This window comes from Tamandua tetradactyla, chromosome 3 (assembly GCF_023851605.1).
Source record: "Tamandua tetradactyla isolate mTamTet1 chromosome 3, mTamTet1.pri, whole genome shotgun sequence".
NCBI classification, from domain to species: domain Eukaryota; kingdom Metazoa; phylum Chordata; class Mammalia; order Pilosa; family Myrmecophagidae; genus Tamandua; species Tamandua tetradactyla.
In genome coordinates this window covers 142,447,233-142,470,856 of record NC_135329.1, presented here as the reverse complement: position 1 = coordinate 142,470,856, position 23,624 = coordinate 142,447,233, and the positions used below count along the sequence as shown (strand labels likewise).

The 23,624-nt window shown below is 40.7% G+C and overlaps 1 protein-coding gene and 1 pseudogene across 1 annotated transcript in view; both read right to left on the bottom strand.

Annotated features, from left to right (window-relative positions):
- Positions 1–1,918: 1,918 nt before the first annotated feature.
- Positions 1,919–4,403, bottom strand: LOC143675782 (threonylcarbamoyl-AMP synthase pseudogene; annotated as a pseudogene).
- A 9,194-nt stretch (positions 4,404–13,597) lies between these two features.
- GAD1 (glutamate decarboxylase 1) overlaps positions 13,598–23,624 on the bottom strand; it is a 35,168-nt gene continuing 25,141 nt past the window's right edge. The window contains exons 11-16 of the mRNA XM_077151952.1: positions 22,953–23,017; positions 19,440–19,518; positions 18,119–18,268; positions 16,319–16,426; positions 14,807–14,896; positions 13,598–13,950 (exon numbers count right to left, since the gene is read on the bottom strand). Of these exons, the coding sequence (XP_077008067.1) occupies positions 13,777–13,950; positions 14,807–14,896; positions 16,319–16,426; positions 18,119–18,268; positions 19,440–19,518; positions 22,953–23,017 (666 nt within the window). The 3' untranslated portion in view covers positions 13,598–13,776. The remainder of the gene's footprint in view (positions 13,951–14,806; positions 14,897–16,318; positions 16,427–18,118; positions 18,269–19,439; positions 19,519–22,952; positions 23,018–23,624) is intronic.

Sequence of the window (23,624 nt, the reverse complement as noted above, 5' to 3'; positions counted from 1 at the left end):
AAAAAGACAGCCAACCCAATTACAAAATGGGAAAAAGACTTGAACAGACACCTATCAGAAGAGGAAATACAAATGGCCAAAAGGCACATGAAGAGATGCTCAATGTCCCTGGCCATTAGAGAAATGCAAATCAAAACCACAATGAGATATCATCTCACACCCACCAGAATGGCCATTATCAACAAAACAGAAAATGACAAGTGCTGGAGAGGATGCGGAGAAAGAGGCACACTTATCCACTGTTGGTGGGAATGTCAAATGGTGCAACCACTGTGGAAGGCAGTTTGGCGGTTCCTCAAAAAACTGAATATAGAATTGCCATACGACCCAGCAATACCACTGCTAGGTATCTACTCAGAGGACATAAGGGCAAAGACACAAACGGACATTTGCACACCAATGTTTATAGCAGCATTATTTACAATTGCAAAGAGATGGAAACAGCCAAAATGTCCATCAACAGATGAGTGGCTAAACAAACTGTGGTATATACATACGATGGAATATTATGCAGGTTTAAGACAGGATAAACTTATGAAGCATGTAATAACATGGATGGACCTAGAGAACATTATGCTGAGTGAGTCTAGCCAAAAACTAAAGGACAAATACTGTATGGTCCCACTGATGTGAACCGACATTCGAGAATAAACTTGGAATATGTCATTGGTAACAGAGACCAGCAGGAGTTAGAAACAGGGTAAGATAATGGATCATTGGAGCTGAAGGGATACAGACTGTGCAACAGGACTAGATACAAAAACTCAAAAGTGGACAGCACAATGCTACCTAATTGTAATGTAATTATGTTAAAACACTGAATGAAGCTGCATCTGAGCTATAGTTTTTTTGTGTTTGTTTGTGTTTTTTTTTCTTTTTCCTTTTTTTCTTTTTTATATATTTTTTTATTTTTATTATTATTTTTATTTTTTTCTCTATATTATCATTCTATATCTTTTTCTGTTGTTTTGCTAGTTCTTTTCCTAAATCGATGCAAATGTACTAAGAAATGATGATCATACATCTATGTGATGATATTAAGAATTACTGATTGCATATGTAGAATGGAATGATTTCTAAAAAAAAAAAAGAGTCCAAATAAATGTCCAACAATAATTATGTTTAATATTTGGTATACATATGAGTGAAGATAAAAGGCTGCTGAGTAAACTCTGGATTTAAATAAAGGGTTATAAGGTATAATTAACTACAACTTATTTTATGAATAAATAAGAAAAGGTACTGGCTGAAAAAGGATGGTAGAGATTTATTTTCCAATATTCTTTGATTTGGATCCCCCCCACCTCTACCCTCTACCAACTGAACAGACTTCCTACCACTAGATAAAATGATGACACTCCCCACCAGGCAATTACAGTGCCCCCCCAGCCACACCACATGGAAACTGTTTGGCCTGTGGCTCTGCAATCTTTATCTTAACCTGGTTCTAGTTGCAGTAGTCCAAACCCATGTCTTTTGTCACTGGGGGCTTTGAAACAACAGTGGTACCTCAAGCTCATTTGGACCTTAAGTACCACCACCCACCAGCAAGAAGGCTCTTCCTAGACTCCAACCTCTTATTTAAATCACTTCTCATTCGAAAAAAAGAAATTCATCAGAATAAAGCCTTGTTCGGAATGTTCTTAATCTTTCTATGCAGCTTGTGACTGAAATATGAAATTACAGATAATGAATATTATATGCACTCCCCTCCCCTCCCCCACCCCAGGTAGTGACCTAAACACCAGCAGCTACTGGGGCCTGGTCTATGGTGTTGAGAAAGACACGTTACCCATAGGGGTCAGGTTTTGGGGTTAAGTAGCCCCAACGGCTTCTGCAGATGGAGCTCTGCCGACCACCAGCAGACAGTCACAGAGCGTCCAGCACCTGTCCTGGGGCATCCCCTTCCTCCTGAGTTTCATGAGCAGGATCCATCTGACGGGAGCAGCTCATACTTCTGTTGGAGGATGGCTGTGGTGCTTTCCAGGGCACAGCCTGGATGAATGATGCTGAACTTCCTAAGCACAGATAAGTTGAGCCAAGGCAATACTCGGGGCTCTGTTCATTCCCAAATGCCCCCCCCCCCCCCATCAATGACCAGGGACATGTGAGGCCAGAGGTCCTGGAATTCCTTGACAATGGAATAACTGGCCTGGGAGCTGAGGTTGGCACTGGTAAGAGCAAGTGGACCCCAAATACCTGGGCCAAGTCCTGCATGAAGACGTGACTGGGAATCCGGATACCTAGGAGAGGAGTGAAGGGGTTCAGGTCCTTGTTGAGCTTCTCCGAATGTTCTATTACCAGGTAACTAGTCCTTGCAGCAGGTCTTTCGAGAGCCCCTTGGAAACCGTCACATGGCAGTCCCTGTAGACGTTGGCCACACGGCGCCCAGGCATAGGCCAGCAGCTTGGCCTGGCCGCGGCCCGTGAGGCGGTACACAGAGCCCAGTGCGGCCCAGCAGCTCGCTGCACAGGCCAGGCCATACCACGTGTGGCTGGGGACGCAGCCACGCTCAGCTCCGCCAAGGCGGCCCGCAGCGCCTCGGTCCAACCAACGCGCTCCGGACTCGCTGCCGGCAAGACCCGGCACCGGGAGCCGCAACAGCGGGGCCCCTGGCGCTGCTGGAGCGGGGTTCAGCAGGAGAGGGAGACAGCCGCGGACCCCTCACTCAACCCCAAGCTAGCAGCCACCGCGGCCCACTCCTCTCCCCGATGTCCTCTTCGGCCACTTACATTGTGGGTGTTGTTTGTTAAGGCAGCATAACCTAACTGCCCTGACTGTCCTGAGGTCAAGCACTGGGTCTTGGCCAGGTGCCGGGCTGGAATAGTGTTAGCAGAAACGTTGCACGCCTGGTCACAGAGACTGGTGATTGCTGGCGTCTCTCAGTGGACGGGGTCTGAACAAACAGGCTTCAGCCCGTCTCCGGGAGGTTTTACAGCATTACGTACACCGTGTCATACGGTGGTAGAGAGGGATTAGTTTAACTAATGGGTTAACTATGATTGGTGCGGAATTAGGGTGAGAAGAATTGGCATTTTAGGATAGGTAGCTGGGACTTAGTCACAGGCAGGAGGTTCACAGGCCAGTAGGGAACACAGGTTTCTTTGTTCATCCTTGGAAGCGGTGGATTGCATTCGAGCACGCAGGCTATGGTTTGCTTAGTCAGTCACGCAAGTCATGGATGGGGGTTGTTGTCACAGGGAAATAAGTCACCGCTTGTTAATCATTGCTAACTTTATGAGGGGGAACCTCTACAGGTAGCATGCTTAGACTCATGCCTTCATCAGGGTATGCTAGGTGGGCAGCCCCTTGGAAGGAGGGGTTGTGGGCAGGTTTGTGATCACGTATGTTGTCTCACCGTTACTTTATTTCTGCTCGCTGAGACTTTCCACTGTCCTTTGCAATAGGATTGAGAAGTTGTACTCTGTGCTTCTGTGTTTGTCATAAACTCACTTCAGACTGGCTGAAATATACCTCTTATGCAGACTCCTGTGGGCCCCAGAATGCACACAAAATGGTATAAAATATAGAATGGGTCAGAGGAGAGGGCAGAAAGGCCATGCTTAGAATGAACGTTTCCAGTGTATCTCTGCTGGAGGGTGTCACTATCCTGAATAATAGGAACCTTCTAACATCAGACCTTTGTCTTGAGACCAATGAGTTCCAACCTGCTTCATCAGAGGCCCCAGATTCCAGACCCTTGGTGTTTTGCTGACCACAGAGAGTGGTAAAGCCACTGGCCAGTTTTCTGACTATGGTTCCAGGCTCCTGTCTTGAGTCACCCAGTCAGTCATAGAGTCCTCAACTCTCCTTTGCTTCATCCCTGCTCTTGGGGCTCCCTGGCTCGCCTGTGAGTCTTTATCAGCTCTAGTCTCTGTCTCAAGGTGATGGGCAGTCTTCAAAGGGCTAAAAAAACATTTACATCCCTGCATTTGGTAGATGAGGCAAAGTCATAAGAAATGTTGAACTCTCGCTAGCCTGGGGAAGCAGCCTCAGCTGCCAACTAAGTTGTTTGTCCACTAGGTGGCGTCCACCAAGCCGAGGAGAGCTTCCTAGGTAAAAAGTGCAAAGGGAGTTTTACTCTACTTTTTTTTTCCTTTCACCCTCACACCCTAACTGTAACCTTAAAATAAGGTACTCTTCTACTTCTCCCTCCCAGGAGGATTTCAGATTTATCTTAAGCCTGAAACTGTTGCCTAACTGGCTCCAACTGCTAAGGCTCCATCTGTTGCCTAATTGGCCCACTAACCAATAACCCTCACTTCATTCCATTCCTTCCTTTCAGCTGATTTTCTCCTAGGCCCCACACCAGTTTAGCCATAGGTTTCCCTTTCTTCTTTTTTTTTCCTTCCCTTTTCCCCCTCCCTCTCTCCCTCCCTTCCTTCCCTACTTGCTTGTTCCATTTTGAGTTTACTTTGGAAGGAGAATCACTAGCAAATGAAAACCTTTACTATCAATTAAGCAGATTTAATTACAGGGACTACAAGGTGAGTGGATGTCAGGATAAAGAGGGAACTGGGATTTAGCCTACAAAGTAAGAGGTTATGTGGTTTTGGTTTCACAAAATAGAAACGAAAGCTATACTAATAAAAGACACTTCTATTCCCAGGGCATTCAAAGCAGTTTTTAATTTAAAAGGAAGGTTTTATTTTATTTTTTTTAATTTTTTGATTTAATTTAATTTTTTCTAATACCAAAAAAACACCAAACAAATGCAAACATTCTTAACTTTTGATCATTCTGTTCTACATATATAATCAGTAATTCACAATATCATCACATAGTTGCATATTCATCATCATGATCATTTCTCGGAACATTTACATCAATTCAGAAAAAGAAATAAAAAGACAACAGAAAAAAATTTATATATACCCCATACCCCTTACTCCTCCCTTTCATTGATCACTAGCATTTCAGACTAAATTTATTTTAACAATTGTTCCCCCTATTATTTACTTTTATTCCATATGTTCTACTCATCTGTTGTCAAGGTAGATAAAAGCAGCATCAGACAAAAGGTTTTCACAATCACACAGTCACATTGTGAAAGCTATATCATTATACAATCATCTTCAAGAAACATGGCTACTGGAACACAGCTCTACATTTTTACATAGTTCCCTCCAGCCTCCTCATTACATCTGGACTAACAAGGTGATATCCATTTAATGCGTAAGAATAACCTCCAGGACAACCTCTAGACTCTGTTTGGAATCTCTCAGCCATTGGCACTTTGTGTTGTTTCATTTCGCTCTTCCCCCTTTTGGTTGAGAAGGTTTTCTCAATTCCTTGATGCTGAATCTCAGCTCATTCTAGGATTTCTGTCCCACGTTGTAAAAGGAAGGTTTTAGATGAGCTTGAGGGGAAGAAAGTTTGGAGTTTTGCTTCTGAGATGCATTCTTCCCTCCAACCTCTAGGCTCCAGCTGCTTGATGGCATTGGGCCCCCAACTCACAATCCTAACAAATCTCTTCTCTCCTCTCTGGAAGGTGGTGGCATTGGAAGGCTGGTTTGGGGCTACAGCAGTATATCAAAGGAAAGAAAGAGAAATATAAGGATAGGAAAGGAATAGTAAAACAGTCATTATCCATTGATGGTGTATATGTCTATTTGGAAAACTTCAAGGAAAACAGATTGTTGAGTTATAGCAAGTGTTCTGGATATAAAACCATTTTTACCTGAAAAGTGATTACATTTCTATACATTAGTCATGATTAGTTAGAAAAGTATAAAATTTTTTTAAGGTGTCACTTAAAATAACAATATAAAAAGGAGGGGCCAAGATGGCGGCTTAGCAACGCACATGTTTTAGTTCGTCCTCCAGAACAACTACTAAATAACCAGAAACAGTACAGAACAGCTCCCAGAGCCATGTCAGTGACCGGACACACAGTGTACCCCAGTCTGGACCAGCTGGGCCGGCTGCAAGCCTCCCCAAAACCATGAGTTCCTCAAGCCGCGGCAGCTGGCGGTGCACCCCAGGGCTTGGCAATTTGAAGCCATTGAAACCAGCCTACAACCTCTCCTCTGTCCCTACCACACCCCCAGCAGGGAGAGTCTGCCAAAGTTAAAAGTGCTGCAACATCTTTTGCTGGTGTGACCTGCAGGCAGACGCGCCACATACTGGGCAGAATAAGAAAAACAGAGCCCAGAGACTTCACAGGAAAGTCGTTTAACCTGCTGGGTCTCACCCTCAGAGAAAACTGATGCAGGTGACTCCTTGCATCAGTTAGGAGGCCAGGTTAGTCCAGGAAAACCCGGCTGGAGTCTATAATACCCACGTAGACCCTCCTAAGGGTGGGGAGGGAAAAGACACCATACAAGCAGGGCAAGAAACAAGAAAACAAGAACTGAAAAATTATCCTCTGTTAAACAAAACCTAAGCTAGAGGTCCAGAAAAAGCTGAACTGAAGGTCAAAGAACAGATAGACAACAAATTCATCTAGCAAGAAAACCCTAGGTAAGAGAAGTGAAAGCAATCTCCAAAATAAACTAATTAAGGTTATTAAATGTCTAGACGCCAGCAAAAAATAACAAATCACACCAGGAAAATTGAAGATATGGCCCAGTCAAAGGAACAAACCAATAGTTCAAATGAGATAGAAGAGCTGAAACAACTAATTCAGAATATACGAACAGACATGGAAAACCTCATCAAAAACCAAATCAATGAATTGAGGGAGGATATGAAGAAGGCAAGGAGCGAACAAAAAGAAGAAATGGAAAGTCTGAAAAAACAAATCACGGAACTTATGGGGATGAAAGATACAATAGAAAAGATGAAAAAAACAATGGAAACCTACAATGGTAGATTTCAAGAGACAGAGGTTAGGATTAGTGAACTGGAGGAAGGAACATCTGAAATCCAACACGATACAGAAACTATAGGGAAAAAAATGGAAAAATATGAGCAGGGACTCAGGGAACTGAATGATAATATGAAACGCACAAATATACGTGTTGTGGGGGTCCCAGAAGGAGAAGAGAAGGGAAAAGGAGGAGAAAAACTAATGGAAAAAATTATCACTGAAAATTTCCCAACTCTTATGAAAGACCTAAAATTACAGATCCAAGAAGTGCAGCATACCCCAAAAAGATTAGATCCAAATAGACGTTCTCCAAGACACTTACTAGTCAGAATGTCAGAGGTCAAAGAGAAAGAGAGGATCTTGAAAGCAGCAAGAGAAAAGCAATCCATCACATACAAGGGAAACCCAATAAGACTGTGTGTAGATTTCTCAGCAGAAACCATGGAGGTGAGAAGATAGTGGAATGATATATTTAAATTACTAAAAGAGAAAAACTGCCAACCAAGACTTCTATATCCAGCAAAATTGTCCTTCAAAAATGAGGGAGAAATTAAAACATTTTCAGACAAAAAATCACTGAGAGAATTTGTGACCAAGAGACCAGCTTTGCAAGAAATACTAAAGGGAGCACTAGAGACAGATACAAAAAGACAGAAGAGAGAGGTGTGGAGAAGAGTGTAGAAAGAAGGAAAATTAGATATGACATACAAAATACAAAAGGCAAAATGGTAGAGGAAAGTACTACCCAAACAGTAATAACACTAAATGTTAATGGATTGAACTCCCCAATCAAAAGACATAGATTGGCAGAATGGATTAAAAAACAGGATCCTTCTATATTCTGTCTACAGGAAACACATCTTAGACCCAAAGATAAACATAGGTTGAAAGTGAAAGGTTGGGAAAAGATATTTCATGCAAATAACAACCAGAAAAGAGCAGGAGTGGCTATACTAATATCCAACAAATTAGACTTCAAATGTAAAACAGTTAAAAGAGACAAAGAAGGATACTATGTACTAATAATGGAACAATTCAACCTGAAGACATAACAATCATAAATATTTATGCACCGAACCAGAATGCCCCAAAATACATGAGGCAAACACTGTAAACATTCAAAAGGGAAATAGACACATCTACCATAATAGTTGGAGACTTCAATTCCCCACTCTCATCAATGGACAGAACATCTAGACAGAGGATCAATAAAGAAACAGAGAATTTGAATATTACAATAAATGAGCTAGACTTAACAGACATTTATAGAGCATTACACCCACAACAGCAGTATACACCTTTTTCTCAAGTGCTAATGGATCATTCTCAAAGATAGACCATATGCTGGGTCACAAAACAAGTCTCAACAAATTTAAAAAGACTGAAATCATACAAAACACTTTCTCAGATCATAAGGGAATAAAGTTGGAAATCAATAATAGGCAAAGTGCCAGAAAATTCACAAATATGTGGAGGCTCAACAACACACTCTTAAACAACCAGTGGGTCAAGGAAGAGATTATAAGAGAAATCAGTAAATATCTCAAGGCAAATGAAAATGAAAACAGATTGGTGCAAAAATTTTAGGAATAGTACATAGTGAGGGTGGAGCTATGGAACAATGTGCACTCTCAAACACTGCTGGTGATATGAAATATGCAACGTGGTATGAATGCTCTGTTTTACTTAATAGTTGAACAAGTACCTTAGGACCCAGAAATTTCACTTCCTGGTGGAAAACTTAGGTAACTTTTTGCCTGCACACCAGGAAACAAGCACAAGAATTCACATAGCAACATCATTCCTAAAAGCAAAAGAACTGGGAAAAAATTTATATATCCACTACCAATAGAATGGATAAATCAACAGGTATATTTATACAATGGAATACAATTACAACAGTAAAAACAAATGACTTACAGCTGGAAGCCTCATCATTGGTGAATCTCAAAAACGTGAGGCTGCCACATAAGGTTGTCCCAAAATAGATTTTATTTTGTGCTCCATGTGCCAAACTCTACACACTGGCCAGAGATGCCTGTCCCTGAAGGAAGAGTTGCCTTTTAAATTTTTAACTGCTAAAGTCTTCCTGTGGGTTAGCTCTGGCCCTACAAAATCATAATGTTGAATAGAAAGACTAGCCATAGAAGTATATATATTCTGTATGATTCCATTGATATAAAGTGCAAAACTGGACAAAACTAAACAAATATGCAGTTTTATATGTGGTAACATAGAGAAATGAGAATGAGTAACACAAATTAAAAATAGTGATCATTTCTTGGAGAAGGGTGGAACATCCAAATAGGGAAGGATTCATGATGGTTGTGGAAAACTGTAACGTACTCATGATGGTTAATTTCATGTGGCAACTTAACTAGGTTACTGGGTCCAGTTGTTGGTAAAACACTACTGTGAAGGTATTTTGTAATGTGATTAACATCTACAATCAGTCGACTTCAAGAAAATGAGATAACTCTCAATAATGTGGGTCAGACTCCTCCAATCAGTTGAAGGCCTTATGAGCAAAAATCTGACATTTCCGGACGATGGAAAAATCTTACCTCAAGACATCTATTATTGCTGAATTTCCAACCTGCTGGCTTACTTTATAAATTTCAAGTTCAAGACAGCAATGTCACTCTTCCCTATTTCCAGTCTGCTGCCTGCCCTAGGAATTTCAGACTTGCCAGGCCCCGCAATTGTATGAGCAAATTCCTTAAAATAAACACACACACACACTATTGGTTCTGTTTCTCTGGAGAACACTGAATACTGTGATGTTTTATTTCTTAGGCTGAGTGGTGGATGCTCAGGTGTGATGTTATTGTCGTCCTTTATCCAATTCATGATATTAAATACTCTTTATGTAATCCACAATAATCCATTTTAAATAAAAGGGACTCCATCCAAGAATACTGCCTGGAGGGGAAGGGATCCCAGCAGAAGGTCTGACAGAGTAGACAGCTAGGGGCCCAGGGCTGTGGGCCCCCAGGCCTAAGTGCTTCAGGAGTAAATACTTTGACTCTCTCAGGGGAAATGAGGTTGGAGAAGTCCAATGGGATCCCCCAAAAGTGCTTCATGGAAAAGTAAATTAAAACCACAGTAAGATACCACTATAGAATGGCTACAATAAAACAAACAAACAAACAAAAACCTCACAGTTTCAAGTGTCAAAGAGAGTACAGAGCAGGTGGAAAATTGGTACATTGCTGGTGGAAATGCCAAATAGTACTATTTGAGAAACAGTTTAGCAGTTTCTTATAAAGTTAAATATACAATTTCCATATGAGGTAGCAATTGTACTCCTAGGTATTTATCCAAGTTAAACGAAGACCTATATTCATGCAAAAATCTGTATGCTAATGTTTACAGAGGTTCCATTTTTCTCACCCTGTGCCAGTTTGAATCTATTATGTACCCCAGAAAAGCTTTATTTTAATCCTGGCCCAATCTTGTGGGAGTAATTATTTGTTTTAATCCTGATTCAGTACTGTAGGTTGGAAATATGATTAGATTATACCCATGCAGATGTGACACACCTAATTGTGGGTGTGACCTTTAATTTGATGGTGATGTGACACCATCCATTCCAGATTGGTCTTGGTTAGTTTCCTGAAATCCTTTAAAAGAGGAAACATTTTGGAGAGAGTGAGAAATGACAGATCTGACAGAAACTTCAGAGAAGATCTGACACAGATGCCGACAATTGGGTAACAGAGATGCAAATGTCTGGAGATGCTTGGAGCCCAGCAGATGTGCCCATGAGATGTTAAGCAAGCCAGAACCTGGAGAGAGCCAAGGGAAGCCAAGAGATGAAGGCCAGACCCAGAGAAGCAAAGTGAGGCGCCTCCACAGGAACAGAGGCTGAAGGTAATGGTGTCCAGGAGCAATGGACCAGCAGATGCCAGCCATGTGACTACCAGCCCAGCTGACCGATGTGTTCCTGACCCATCAGCCTTTCTTGAGTGAAGGTAACCTATTGTTGGTGCCTTAGCTTGGACAATTTTATAGGCTTAGAACTTTAAACTTGAAACTTATTAAATTCCTTTTATAAAAGTCATTTCAGTTCTGGTATATTGCATTCCAGCAGCTTGTAAACTAATGCACACCCCAAACTGGAAACAACCCAAATTTCCCTCAACTGGAGAATGGATAAACAAAATGGTGGTAGAGCCGTACAGTGGAATACTATGCAGCAACAAAAAAGAATGAATAGCTGATACAGGCAACAATGTGGATAAATTTCAAATGCTATGTTATGCATTGTGTTGGTGAAAGAAGCTAACCTAAAAAGGCTGCATATTATGTGATTCCATTTAAATGATGAGAAAGTCAAAATTCCAGGGACAGAACACAAATCAGAACTTGCCAGGCACTGGGAGTTAGTAAAAGGATTGAGTACCAAGAGACATTCATGAGTGTGCTAGAACTATCCTAGATCTTGATTGTAGAGTTAGTTACATGACTGATGTTTTTGTCAAAATTCACAGAATACTATCACAGTATCTACTAAAGGATGAATTTTATTGTATCTAGATTTTACTATTAAAAAAAATACATGCCCCCCCCCCCACATTGCCTTTTGGGCCAAGGACCCTGAGGCAAGATGATAACTTAACAGCCTTATAAAATTGTGCCTTCGTTACTTTAAACCCTTCTTCCTCTAGGCCTGGCCCTGAATAAGGAAATGCAGTAGCCAGGAAGTGAAGAGCTGGAGGTATATAACTGGCAGTTGACCTCATCCTATCAAGCGCTGCTCCCCGTTCCATCACAGGCTTGCAGCCCCAAATGGGACCAGATTGAAGGAGAGAAACTTCTCTTTGTATGAAAATGTAAAGCCTCGCTTATTACGTCAAGCCAGCAGGCATTTAATTACTAATATGAAATTGTTTTTGTGACCATGATAGACCAGAAATGCTATGGGATTGACTTGAATTCAAATAGAGGCAAAGAAACAATCAGCCCACAGAGGGAATTTGAAGGAGAGGGGGAAAAAAGAATAAAGTGGCTTTTTAGTCACCCCTATGGAATCCAGTTTGTTTAATAGGATGGTTACACATACAATCATGGCACTAACTCTTTACATGTGCTAAATAAGGTACTCCTTGTACCCCAAATGAATGAGATAGAATTATTATAGCTTAATAGAATACCATAGAGAGTGGGCCCTATATCCTAAGGGTCCAGCACCAAATTATATTTCCAGAGGAAGTAAATTAGGGCCACTGTAAAAGCATCAGCGGCATTATAGTACAAGTCTTTGGTTTTACAGGTATTTGGATATTATAGATGCCAAATGGTGCAAAATCCCAACTAAGAGGAAAATTTGTCTGCCATGTGTACCGCAGTCATCTCCATGCCTAGAACAGAGCCTCTACATAGGAGGAAAATGCATTTGTTGAGTGACTGAATGAATGGAACTTCAAGGTGCAAATAGAAAAAACAAGACACAGCCGAAGGGTTGAGCATAAACTTTTTAGAACTTTTTATTACAACCATAATGTTATAGACCAGGTTTTCTGGAACCCATGACAGTGAGCTGAGTCCCAGCATGATAACAAGGGACTGAGCACCACCTAAAGTCTGTTAGCAGAAGGTGAATGGGCTGCGGTTGTTCCAAGTATCTGTAATTGTAGATATCTCTCAGCATGAAACACAAAGTAGCAAATTTTGTTCAAATTCTCCATGGAGAATATTTTTATTTATTGAATTCTTCTTGCATACTCTAAAACGCACAGTGTGAATTTCGCTTCTTCAAAAACAGTTGTGAGCCTGGTCAATTTATCTGAGCTCTTAGGAAGGTCTTCAGAAACATTGTCTTAGGCTTCAGCTAAGCGAGTCACAGAGATTGGTCATGAACTACCACAAAATTACGGGGGAACTAGTAATTACCCAACAGTTACTAGAAAAGCATTGAGGACACCAGACATAAGCCAGAGAGGGTAATAGGAGAGCAGATGCTATTTAAGTAATAGAATTTCCCTATATATGACTCTATATACAGTATCAGAACTCTTTTACAGACAGTAAACTTAAGCTTAAGTCATTATTTAAGGGTACTCTAATATAAATACAAATCTCACTAATTTTAATCTTTTTCTTTGGCTCACAAATGCACGAAAATACCATAAACAGTATTCAGAACTTACTTCAATAATATATAAATAAGATACATTACAAATGGGAAGAAAATACAAGACACCTCTTTAGCATGGTAAATCTCTGAATATAAATATTTCATTTAACTACAACTGAACAATCATTGAAATCATTACATGTGTTCTTTCCCTCCCCCTAAGGTCAGACAACAGTGATATACACAGTTGACACAAATTAATCTCTAAAATACAGCCAAAGTACACTTGTAACGACTCTGCTACTACCTTCCCTAATAGGATACTAATGGGGAGGGTGTGACTTTTGTCACCTAGTGGTGCTTCTTCTCATCTGTCATTACTTTAGATGGGAGAAACACTGACATTGAGGTCAACTTCCCACGGTTCCTAAGACACTACAGTTTGAAAAGCATCTTTCTTGTGGTGGTTGGACAAGCTAGTCTGCAGCATGTTTAGCCCCTCAGTAACTGTTGAAGGTAATGTAAATTCTCTTGAAGAGGGAAACATGCTGTGATCTATTACTAAGTCACACTCACTATACATATACATATACATATACATATACATATACATATACATATACACATAGAGAGAGAGGTATATATAACTGTACATATATACTGTATTTCTAATGTGCAATTTTTTAAAAAGAACATTATTTCCTGCTAACTATAACAAACAAGCTTTAAGTAAGGTGTTTTTTTATAGTAAGGTTTTAACAGTATTCTTCAAGATATATTTTTCCTCAATGAAATGGCCTAAGTGTTTCAGCAACATACAGAGGTTTGTTCTAGAGTGCCAGAGGGGAAAGGGAGTTCCCATGAACCTGCGTTCTGCAGATGTTGATTACAGATCCTGGCCCAGTCTTTCTATCTCCTCAATGAGAAAGTCGATGTCAGACTGGGTCGCGGCTGGGTTGGAAATGACCATCCGGAAGAAGTTGGCTTTGTCCCCCTGAGGCTGGTAGCCCACCATAGTAGAGCCCGACTCCATCATCAGGGCTTTGATTTTTGGAGCCACCTTGTGATTGAAAACACAAACCAAAATTCTAGACTGATAGTAACACCCCACATTTTTTTTTTCTTTAACAATTTAAACCATTTCTTGGTTGAGAAAAGAGCAACTTGCTCTTTATTATTGTGTTTATACTGACATAAAGGCAAAGAAATATCTGGTATCCATGTATATTTGTTGGCTAACATCTTATGACTATTCAAGGCCTACCCAGTCATAACTTCCTCAGAAAGTTACTGTGTGACTGAACTTTGAGTCAGTCACGGAATAAAGAAAATAAAACCAAAACCAATAACAAAAAACAAAAATGTGGGCAACAATATAATGTAAGGCTTTGATATAATCCAGAGCCCAGGGATACTCTGTGGCCCACAGACAGTGTTCAACAAACATCTGTTTGAATGGCTGAGTGAAGGAAATAATATGTAAATTACATGTGGTACCGACAACTAGAAATAATATATAAACTAGATACAGAAATCAACAATTAGACTGAATCAATATTAGAATAGATTTAAACTTAATAAAAGCTGTCTTAACAAAGATGTGGTTAAAATAGACTGTTCTTAGAAACATGCATGTTACCCAACTGCCCCGCACACAGCCCCTTTAATGACTATCACCAACCAAAAGCAGGAGCGCATCCTTTCGTGGTCCTGTGGTGTCCGAAGCACACCAAGGGGACATCCAGGCCCAAGGAGAAGGCTTTAACAGGACGTCTCTCCACCACCCCATTACGGTAAGCCCTATCCAAGTCTTTCATTTTTCTTTCTCTCCCATTAGAAAGAAACATTAGAATAAGGACAACTTGACCAGCCAGAGAGCTTTCAGGGGTTGGAAGAGACAGGAAGAGAGCTCATACCCGGTGTAGCTTTTCCCGTCGTTCGGGGCTATCTGGAACACTTCTGAGGCTTTGCGGAATGTACCAGAAACACACGTTTGTGTGCTCAGGCTGCAGAGAGTTTAACACACAAAACAAAGAAAAGTATGAGGACTTGAGATAAAGCTGTCCCTTAACCCATATGAACTCTTGTGAAAGTTTTTCAAACCAAAGAAAACGGCTAAGGTCCAACTTGAAGGCAATGTTACTAGAATCCAAGGGAGAACAATGCCTACTTTATCCTGTAGTATCTGGCAAGATAAACCAACTTTCCAAATAACTGAAGTGATCACCTTTAAACACTGAAATGTTATTTAAAAATTTACATTATCTAGGTAATTTTAAAACAGTATTACCCATTTCAACATTTTGCAGGATCCCACATATCGAAGGTGCTTGAAACATAGTTTATTTTATTGATAGTTTATTGTATTCATATTGGATTTTTTTCTTGATGACTCAGGATTATCACCATGAACACTAATACTTATTTTAAACCATAAGACAGGACTTACTGAGTTATCAAAAACTGTTTTACGTCCCTGCACCAAAGACTCCTGTGCCTTCTGAGTTCTTTGGTATTCTTGCTAGAGTTTTTCAGTTTATTCCCTCATTGCCATTTGCCATCACTGTGCCTGCCTCTCACTGTCTTGAGACATCACATTTGCTCTTTCTGATCTAGTAGAAAGCTCAAAATAGTGCATATGATCAGAATGACACCCCATAGGTGAAATGCATGATCACTGTATCATTGTTTTCAACTGCTTAGGGTTCTTTTGTGCTCATTAAGTGAATCTCAGGTGATTCTAATAATAGTTTAGGTTCCCTGATAAATGGACTAATGCTTAATATAGGTGGTATTATATTTTACTGGGTTATAAGTGCACTTTCTTTTATTCAACACTGGTCCCTCTTTTATCTTTCTTCAACTGTAAATCGCATCAGGGTAGGGGTAGGATATGTTTGCCCAATTCTCTGTAACCAAGCTTCTCGCACAAGGTAGCACACAGCAAGTACTCTGTAAATATTAGTATGAAAAGTCCTTTACCATGTGCAATGTGGATGTGAATTCAGGGTAGAGACAGTTTTATCTCGTTCTCTTTGTATTGAATCTATGAAAGTAGAACCTCATTTTAGAACTAGTCTTGGGAGACAAGGATACACCCATTGTATAAGCTTCCTGGAACTGAGAAACACTTTATCATGGAGGTTCAGTGCAGTAATAGACAAACCCAACAATGATGAAGGAGTCCAACCTGCCAAGAAAAGACCTTTTGTCTGCAAAGGGTTGGGCTAGAGCTACACTATTATAGAAGAGGTAAAGGAGGGAAAGTTGCCCCTATGCCACCAGAAGAAAAGTACACAGAAAAGGAGGGAATTAAATGAAGAGTGCATAAGAATGACAATTTAGAATCAGCTTTTGGCAATGTGGGAAAATGAGGCGCTTCCCTCAATAGGTTTTCCAGAAATATCAGGTCTATGATGACAACCTACCTCACCATCAAAAACCATCTCAAATTCTTCTCTGTTTTTAATCTTGGCATAGAGGTACTCAGCCAGTTCCAGGCATTTGTTGATCTGATTTTCAAATCCCACTGTGCCCTGTATTAAAAAGAAGTCATGTTTATTGGTGAGAGGTTGCATTTCTCTCTGGGCATTGGGGAAGGCTGCAAAGTCCCGGTCGATTGGAAACTGGAAACATAACACGTATTCTTGGAGAAGGTTAGGAAAAACGGTCTAGTTAAATGTGAAAAGTTTCTTCATAGTTCCACATGCAATGAAATAAAAAGGTGCCTGCTTGCTCTTTTGAAGCCACTCTAGGTCTGGTTATTCTCAATAGGGCTTTTAGCTCCTGGCTAGCTATTCATAACCTGGCCCCGAAGCAGATTTCTGGTTTGCTTTAGAATAGTGCTACTCAAAGTGTCATCTACAGACTGAGACCAGCCCACAAACTGTTTGTAACAGGACCATGATGAGAGACATATGGAAACTGAAATTATGCAATAAGAAACTCTAGCAGCAATTTTGTAGAATTTTATATCTACTGAGTCTAAGAAAAAAATTGGGTCATGCATTTACATGGTTTTTAAACTTCATTTTTCTAGCAAATCATTTGTATTATACTTGTCCATTATAAGTCAACAAAAACACAATAAAAAATTGTTCTTTACCACAGATAGTTTGAGAAACACTGCTTTAAAATACACTGTCCCCATCCCAGCAGTGAATCTTGGCCAGACACGTCTCAGGCCCTCCCAGGCAGGCAGTCTTCCACTTAATGCAGTATCATCACTTTTTGGTGATAGGTAGGCAGGCCGATGGGGAAGCCAGTGGTCTTAATACATGCCCTGAGATGGCAAGAGCTCCAACAATTGATAAACTGATGAGCATGATTTTCAAAAGCCAGTAGGCTAAATTAACAGCAGCAGTAGAAGGGTTATTGTGTGGGTCAGATTTTAACAAGGAAAGCAGATGCATAAGGCTGGTTTTGGACTGTTAGTGGGCTAAGCAGAGTTCAACACTGACAAAGTGTAAGCTCCCCCCAAGCAGTGCCAATGCTGACCGTACACCTTGGCCAGGCCACTTGGGAGTGAAGTCCATGCCAGGGTCTCACCCCAGCAACCCATATGCTATGAGCCAAGACTTGATCGCAAAGAACTACTTTTGAAGTCAATGGTCACATGGTAATTCTCCCTCTTACCCAATTTTGGGAGAAATTCTAAAAGTTCGCTTTTTTTCTGGACACAGAGATATAATCCCAAAGGGCTAATGATAAATGCAGACAGAATGCTTCAGTCTAGCAGAATTATTTCTCAGAATAAACTGTGCATTTTCCAGAATAATGTATTTGGAAATAATGGGAAAGTCATCATTTAAATAGACCTTAAAACTGTCACATATGTTCCATGATTAGAGGCCTTATAAAGGATTTCAGGGTTCTGCATAGAATAATGCAGCAATTTCTTCTTTTATCTTTTTCTCTACGTTGGTACTAAACAATTTCAGAATTCCTAAAGATTGCTTTGGAAGACCTTAGCATAACTTTTAGTTGTTAGAGAAAGTTATAGGAAACATGATAATTTAAATTGAAGATATTGAATGGAAGGAGGGAGAACTTGACATGAGGGATAAAGTTATTTCATCTTCCCAAAAAAGAAAATACAGTTAGCCCAATTATCTAGATATTGATTACACATACAGCAAATTATCTGTGATATATCTTTGCTTCTCTTTTGCCAGCTAGCTTGTGCAAATTACATTTCTGCTCTATTTCCTGAATTCCCTTCTTCCTACCTTGGCTTTCCACATCAGCCAGAACTTGAAAATATCCACGTGGCGGCCACACTGAATTGCCTTGTCCCCGGTGTCATAGGAGACGTCATACTGCTTGTCTGGCTGGAAGAGGTATCCTGCACACATCTGGTTGCATCCTTGGAGTATACCCTATCAAGAAATCAGAGACAGGGTGTATCTGTACTCACACTTCAGAGATGTGGATTGCTTTGAAACAGGGCTGGTTATGTGTGTACCTGGAAGCAGTGACCTGGCGTCTTATGAAACGTCTAATGTATATATGACCTTCTTTAAAACCACATTTAGAAAATAGCATCTTTGCACCTTTCCCTTCTGTCACTCTGATTAGAAAATGATCTTTTGTCTTAGATCAAAAGAGGAACTCCACTATCTCTCTAAGGGGCATTTGGGAATGTGTGTGGGTACTTGGGGCTATTTCAAAGTCATGAGAAGTGCTATGGCATTCAGTGGGCAGGGGCTAGAGATTTCCTGCAGTGGGTGGGGTAGTCTCATGCTGTGAAAAGTTTCCCTCCCCCAAATCACCTCCACTGAGTCTTCCATTCTTTTCCAGGATCTTTTATGAAGTTATGATGAGTAAACAGCTTGTCAGATTCTGGCTCCTTACAGACTAGAGAGAATTTTTGAAGCCCTCAGTCTAAAAAAGTTTTTCTTCTTTTTTTTTTTTGGCCTGGGCAGGCTCCATCTGGCATGGCAGGCAAAAATTCTGCCACTGGGCCACCATTGCACTGCTCTACAAAAGTTTTATTGGAGCAACTATATATGGATGGGCAGCTAAAATTAGCTGCATAAAGAAGGGACTATCGCATTGATCCATTTGTAGAAGCTTTTGATCAACATTTCTTCTTGCCCTAAGTTAACATTTGTAGCTGTTGTTGTGCCTAATTTAATTCAGCTCTTGGGACCACAAATTCAGGTTAAGAATTTGAAGTATGTTCCAAGGATTGCTTTTTGTCCTCACTGAGGTGAGAGCTGGTGCATCACTCTCACCCATCCTTTCTCATTTCTTTCTGTGTAAACTTGACCAAACATTAAATAATCCCTTTAAAGTTTCTGTCGCTGACAGAGCCTTGAACATGGAACAAGGGAGAAAGGGAGTGGAAAGCAACAATCAGAAGGAGGCACTCAGTTAGCTCACGGCTGACAGACAAGGGAAGGGAAGGAGGGCACTGATGGCCTCACAGTGGGGCCGCCAGGCTCGTGAATTTGTCAACAAGCCCTGTGAAAGGCCTCACACTTTTCTTTTTCCATGTGTTCCACAGGATGTGCAGGCGGACAGCTTATCTCTGTAGGGAGTACAGACCTTTTCCTTGACAAGAATGGCAGAGCACTGCAGTAGCACGCCCATCATCTTGTGTGGGTTCCAGGTGACTGAGTTGGCCCTGAAAGAAGCACAGGATACTTTCAGGAGAGAGTGCAGGAGTTGCAAGGAGCCAACTGTCCTCCTGAGGAAAACACCACCCATCTCAACTCAAATTGGTAAACATTTTCAACACCTATGCTCCTCAATGGACTAACCAAGGGGTAAGCAAATATTTTGCAGGCAGTCTGAGAGCACTAAGTGGCCGACTGCCTCTTTGAAATGATTGCTATTAATACTAGCTCACATTTATCAGTAACAGTATGTGTCTGTGTTGGTTTGGAGCCGTTATGTAAACCACGAAAGGCCATGTGGTTTTAATCCATCCCTGTGGGGACAGACCTTTTGTAGGTAGGGCCTTTTGGTTAGGCTATTTCAATTGAGATGTGACCCAGCCCATTCAAGGTAGGTCTTAATCCTTTACTGGAGTCCTTTGTGAAATGGATAAAAGACAGTAAGAGCCCAGAGAGCAGAGAGAGAAATGCCCTGGAGATGCTAAGAAAGGACCCACAAGAGCTGAGAGAGAAAGCCACAGAAACCAGAAGCTAAACCTGGGAGAGAAGGACCAGCAGACTTTGGCCATGTGCCTTCCCATGTGACAGAGGAACTCTTAATGTCAGAGCCTTTCTTCAGAAAAGGTATCTTCCTCCTGATGCCTTAATTTGGACATTTTCATGGTCTTAGAGCTGTAAATTGGTAACCTAACAAATCCCCAAAAACAACCTATTTCTGGTATATTGCATTCTGGCAGCTTTAGCAAACTGAAACAGTGTCCTATTGTTTTGAGAGCTTTCAAGGTATTATATAAGTGAGGTTGTGTTAAGAACTTGGGCTTTGGAGCTATACTGTCCATGTCTTAATCCTGGCTCTGTATTTGCTGGCTTGAGCTAGTTATAAAACAACTCTGTACCTCAGTTTTTATATCTGTAAAATGGAGAGAATAAATGCCTACTACTCAGAATTGAATAAAGAATAAAATGAGTTAATAAATATAATAGTATTGTTTTTTGGGGGGTGCATGGTCTGGGAATCAAACCTGGGTGAATATTCTACCACTGACCCACCTGTGCACCTAATAAATATAAAGGGCTTATAATAGTGCCTGGTATATGTAATTTTCAAAACAACCCTACGATGTAGATATATTATTACTTCATTTTAGATGGAGAAGCTGAGGCACAAAAAAGTTATATACATCACCCAAAGTTACACAGCTGGAAAGTATTGGCACCAAAATCCAAGTCCAAGGAGTCTAATTGCAGAGCCAATGCTCATAACCACTCCACCAACTGGCCTCCTTCTAGGCAACAGACTTTGGCTTCCCTCTACATTTCTGTTATTTATAAAATGGGCTTATAGGGTATTATGAAAAGTGATACCTAAAAACAAGCATTGACTGGATTATTCTAGACTTTGACTACTTAGAAGATTATTTAAGTGCTAAATGAGCAAGATTTAGACTGCAATAATAGCTTAACAAGCATGGTCTCCTAGCAACCACATCACTCTATCAGACACAATTAAGTGGTTAAGGAGCACACTAGCTAGGACATTACAGAAACAACTAAGTGTAATGCGTGATGATTAAAACTTGGGTAACTTTGCTTCAGTGGTTTACAGACTCCTTCCCAACTGCATGGCCCACAGCTCGGCTCTGCATTTTAATACCTATGAAGGATGCTTTCCCTGACACAGCAGTGGACTCAAAATTATACTGCTTCTGCTCTCCCAATAGCTAAACCCTTGCTGTGAAATTTTAACCTCCTCATCTTACTTAGGTCCTTTAGAGGGAAAATAATTGAGTGTATTCATGACTATAGGGTATACACCATATTTCAAGGAGAAGAGAGAAAGGCCTGAAATATGTTTCCCTTGAGAATATAATGAAGAAAACCTTTGTGAAAGAGAGGTGAAAAGTTCCAAGAAAAGTTGACTAAATGCTTTTCTCATTAAAAATTGTCAGCGTCAAGTCATATTAAAAGATTATGAATTTAATCAATTTTCTTATTGCTATTATTCACTGAATCATTTAAAAATCATATTTAGATCTCATAAAATATCTTAAATGGTTCTCTGAATGTCCTTAAGATCTGAAGTAAATGATTCTTTGCGGCTACAAATAGAAAGTAATAAGACATGATATGAATTTGATTTCTGTTAGAAGACATATGTGCTTTAAAGTGTTAGACAAAAAAGTCTAGGGCAAAATATTTCAGGTTTTCCTAGACTCAGAGATGGAAAATGAAAATTGCTTGAGAAATCTAAAGTAGAGTTGGAGTGGCCCATCCACATTTAATATATTATCCTCCGAGTTATAGGGTTATGTAACTGTTTCAAAGAGCCAGTCTCACCCACCATGTCACTGGCTTTTCAAAACAGAGACAGAAGGGAGGAAGGACAGTAGAGATTAAAAAAAAAAAAAAAAAAAAAAAAGCCAGAGGCTTTGCTACGAGAAAAGCCACTGGTGCTTTCCTTGATGCCTGCTCACTCTCTACCTCCCTGACCTCCATCTGCTATTACCTCTCTCTCTTTACTCCAGCTACACTAGCCTCTTTGATGATCCTCCAACTTGCCAAGAACAGTCCTGCCTCAGGGCCTTTATACTTGACATTCCCTTTGTCAGGAATGCTCTTCCCAGTTCCTTGCTCCCTCTCTTCCTATATCCCAGTATCTGCTGAAATGTTACCTCCTTAGAAAGGCTTCTGACCACCTTATCTAAAATAGCATGCCTTGCCACACAGTATTACCTAACCCTATTTCATTTTTCTTAACTATGAGACAGATTATATATCTATTTGTTTTTGAACATTCAGTCTAACGGAGCTTCAGGAGGGCAAGGACTTCATGTTCAGTAAATATTTGCTAAATCAATAAATGAATCAATTTGAGCTTCACACTGCATCATTATGAAGGAGTCAGACCAAAATTATATTTGAATTAGAACACCCACCAAACTAGAATGGGGAAAAATAAAATAAATAAGTTAGGAATGCTGAGTGTCCTACCCCTTTCCCAGTGGTAAGTTTAATGAGAAAGAAAAGTGAAATGAATCTTGTCCTTCCTGTGACCTTGGCAAATTCTGATTGAGCCTTCAAATCTCTGCGCTGATTTTTCTCTCTCTTTTTGCTCCTGGGCATCTTGCAATCACACCCACAGATACTCTTACCACATTTTGTTGTAACTATTGACTTATCTGTCTTTCTCTCTAAATTGAGAGCTCATTGAGGACTCATTTGACTGGGAAATCAAAGATGATTTCCATATCATCTTTTTATTGTATGGTTCCTACCATACACCAATGCTCAATAAACATCTGCTGAACTAAACTGAGCTTAGTCAGATTGAAATGAGATGTTGGGAATCATGGCAAGGGGAGGTGTAGCCGGCATCGCGGCTCAGTGGTCGGTACATCTGATGTCCTGAATGGAGGAAGGCCTAGTGAGCCCTGGCCCGTACCTTTCTATGCCACTGAGTTTATGGCGGTGCTTCCTGGACATGAGCAGCCCGCCGCCCCAGGCAGCCTGTGAGGACAGAGAGAGGAGAGGGAGAGGGGAGCAGTGACACTGAAGAATCCCAAACCAGTCACTCCACACCGCTAGTAAAACATGATCAGAGGTAATATAAAATGTGAAACACATAAGCTACTCTGACAAAATGAACCCACTCGGTTCAACCAGTGGCAAGGCTAAGTAGTCATCATTTGTTATTTCTTTTAGAAAAGCTCCTCCAAGTTAGCATCACAGCAGCTGTGCGAATGATAGAGGTAGTATCATTTGTGGCCTGTGGCCAAGACCCAGAGCCTCTGGAAAACCAAAGACTACTAGGCAAGCCCCAGGGGAGTTCTAAAAGCTACACAAGGATGGGAGCCTGCCCTCTCATTCTCCCCACAGTAGAATTCCAAGGGCCCTGGAAAACCTAGACCTCCAGGCTTGGAAGTCCCACAACTGGAAAGCAAGACATTTTTGTGGGAAGCATGAGGTATGTTTCCTGAATAGCTTAGTATGCCACATGCCCCAGGAAAAGCCTTTGCTAGTCATTGGCTCAATAGCAGGAGATTGTTCCATTGTCCAGTAGTGGGAAATGAAGTTCATAAGAGAGTAGACAGGGACAGAGAACTTTACAAAAACA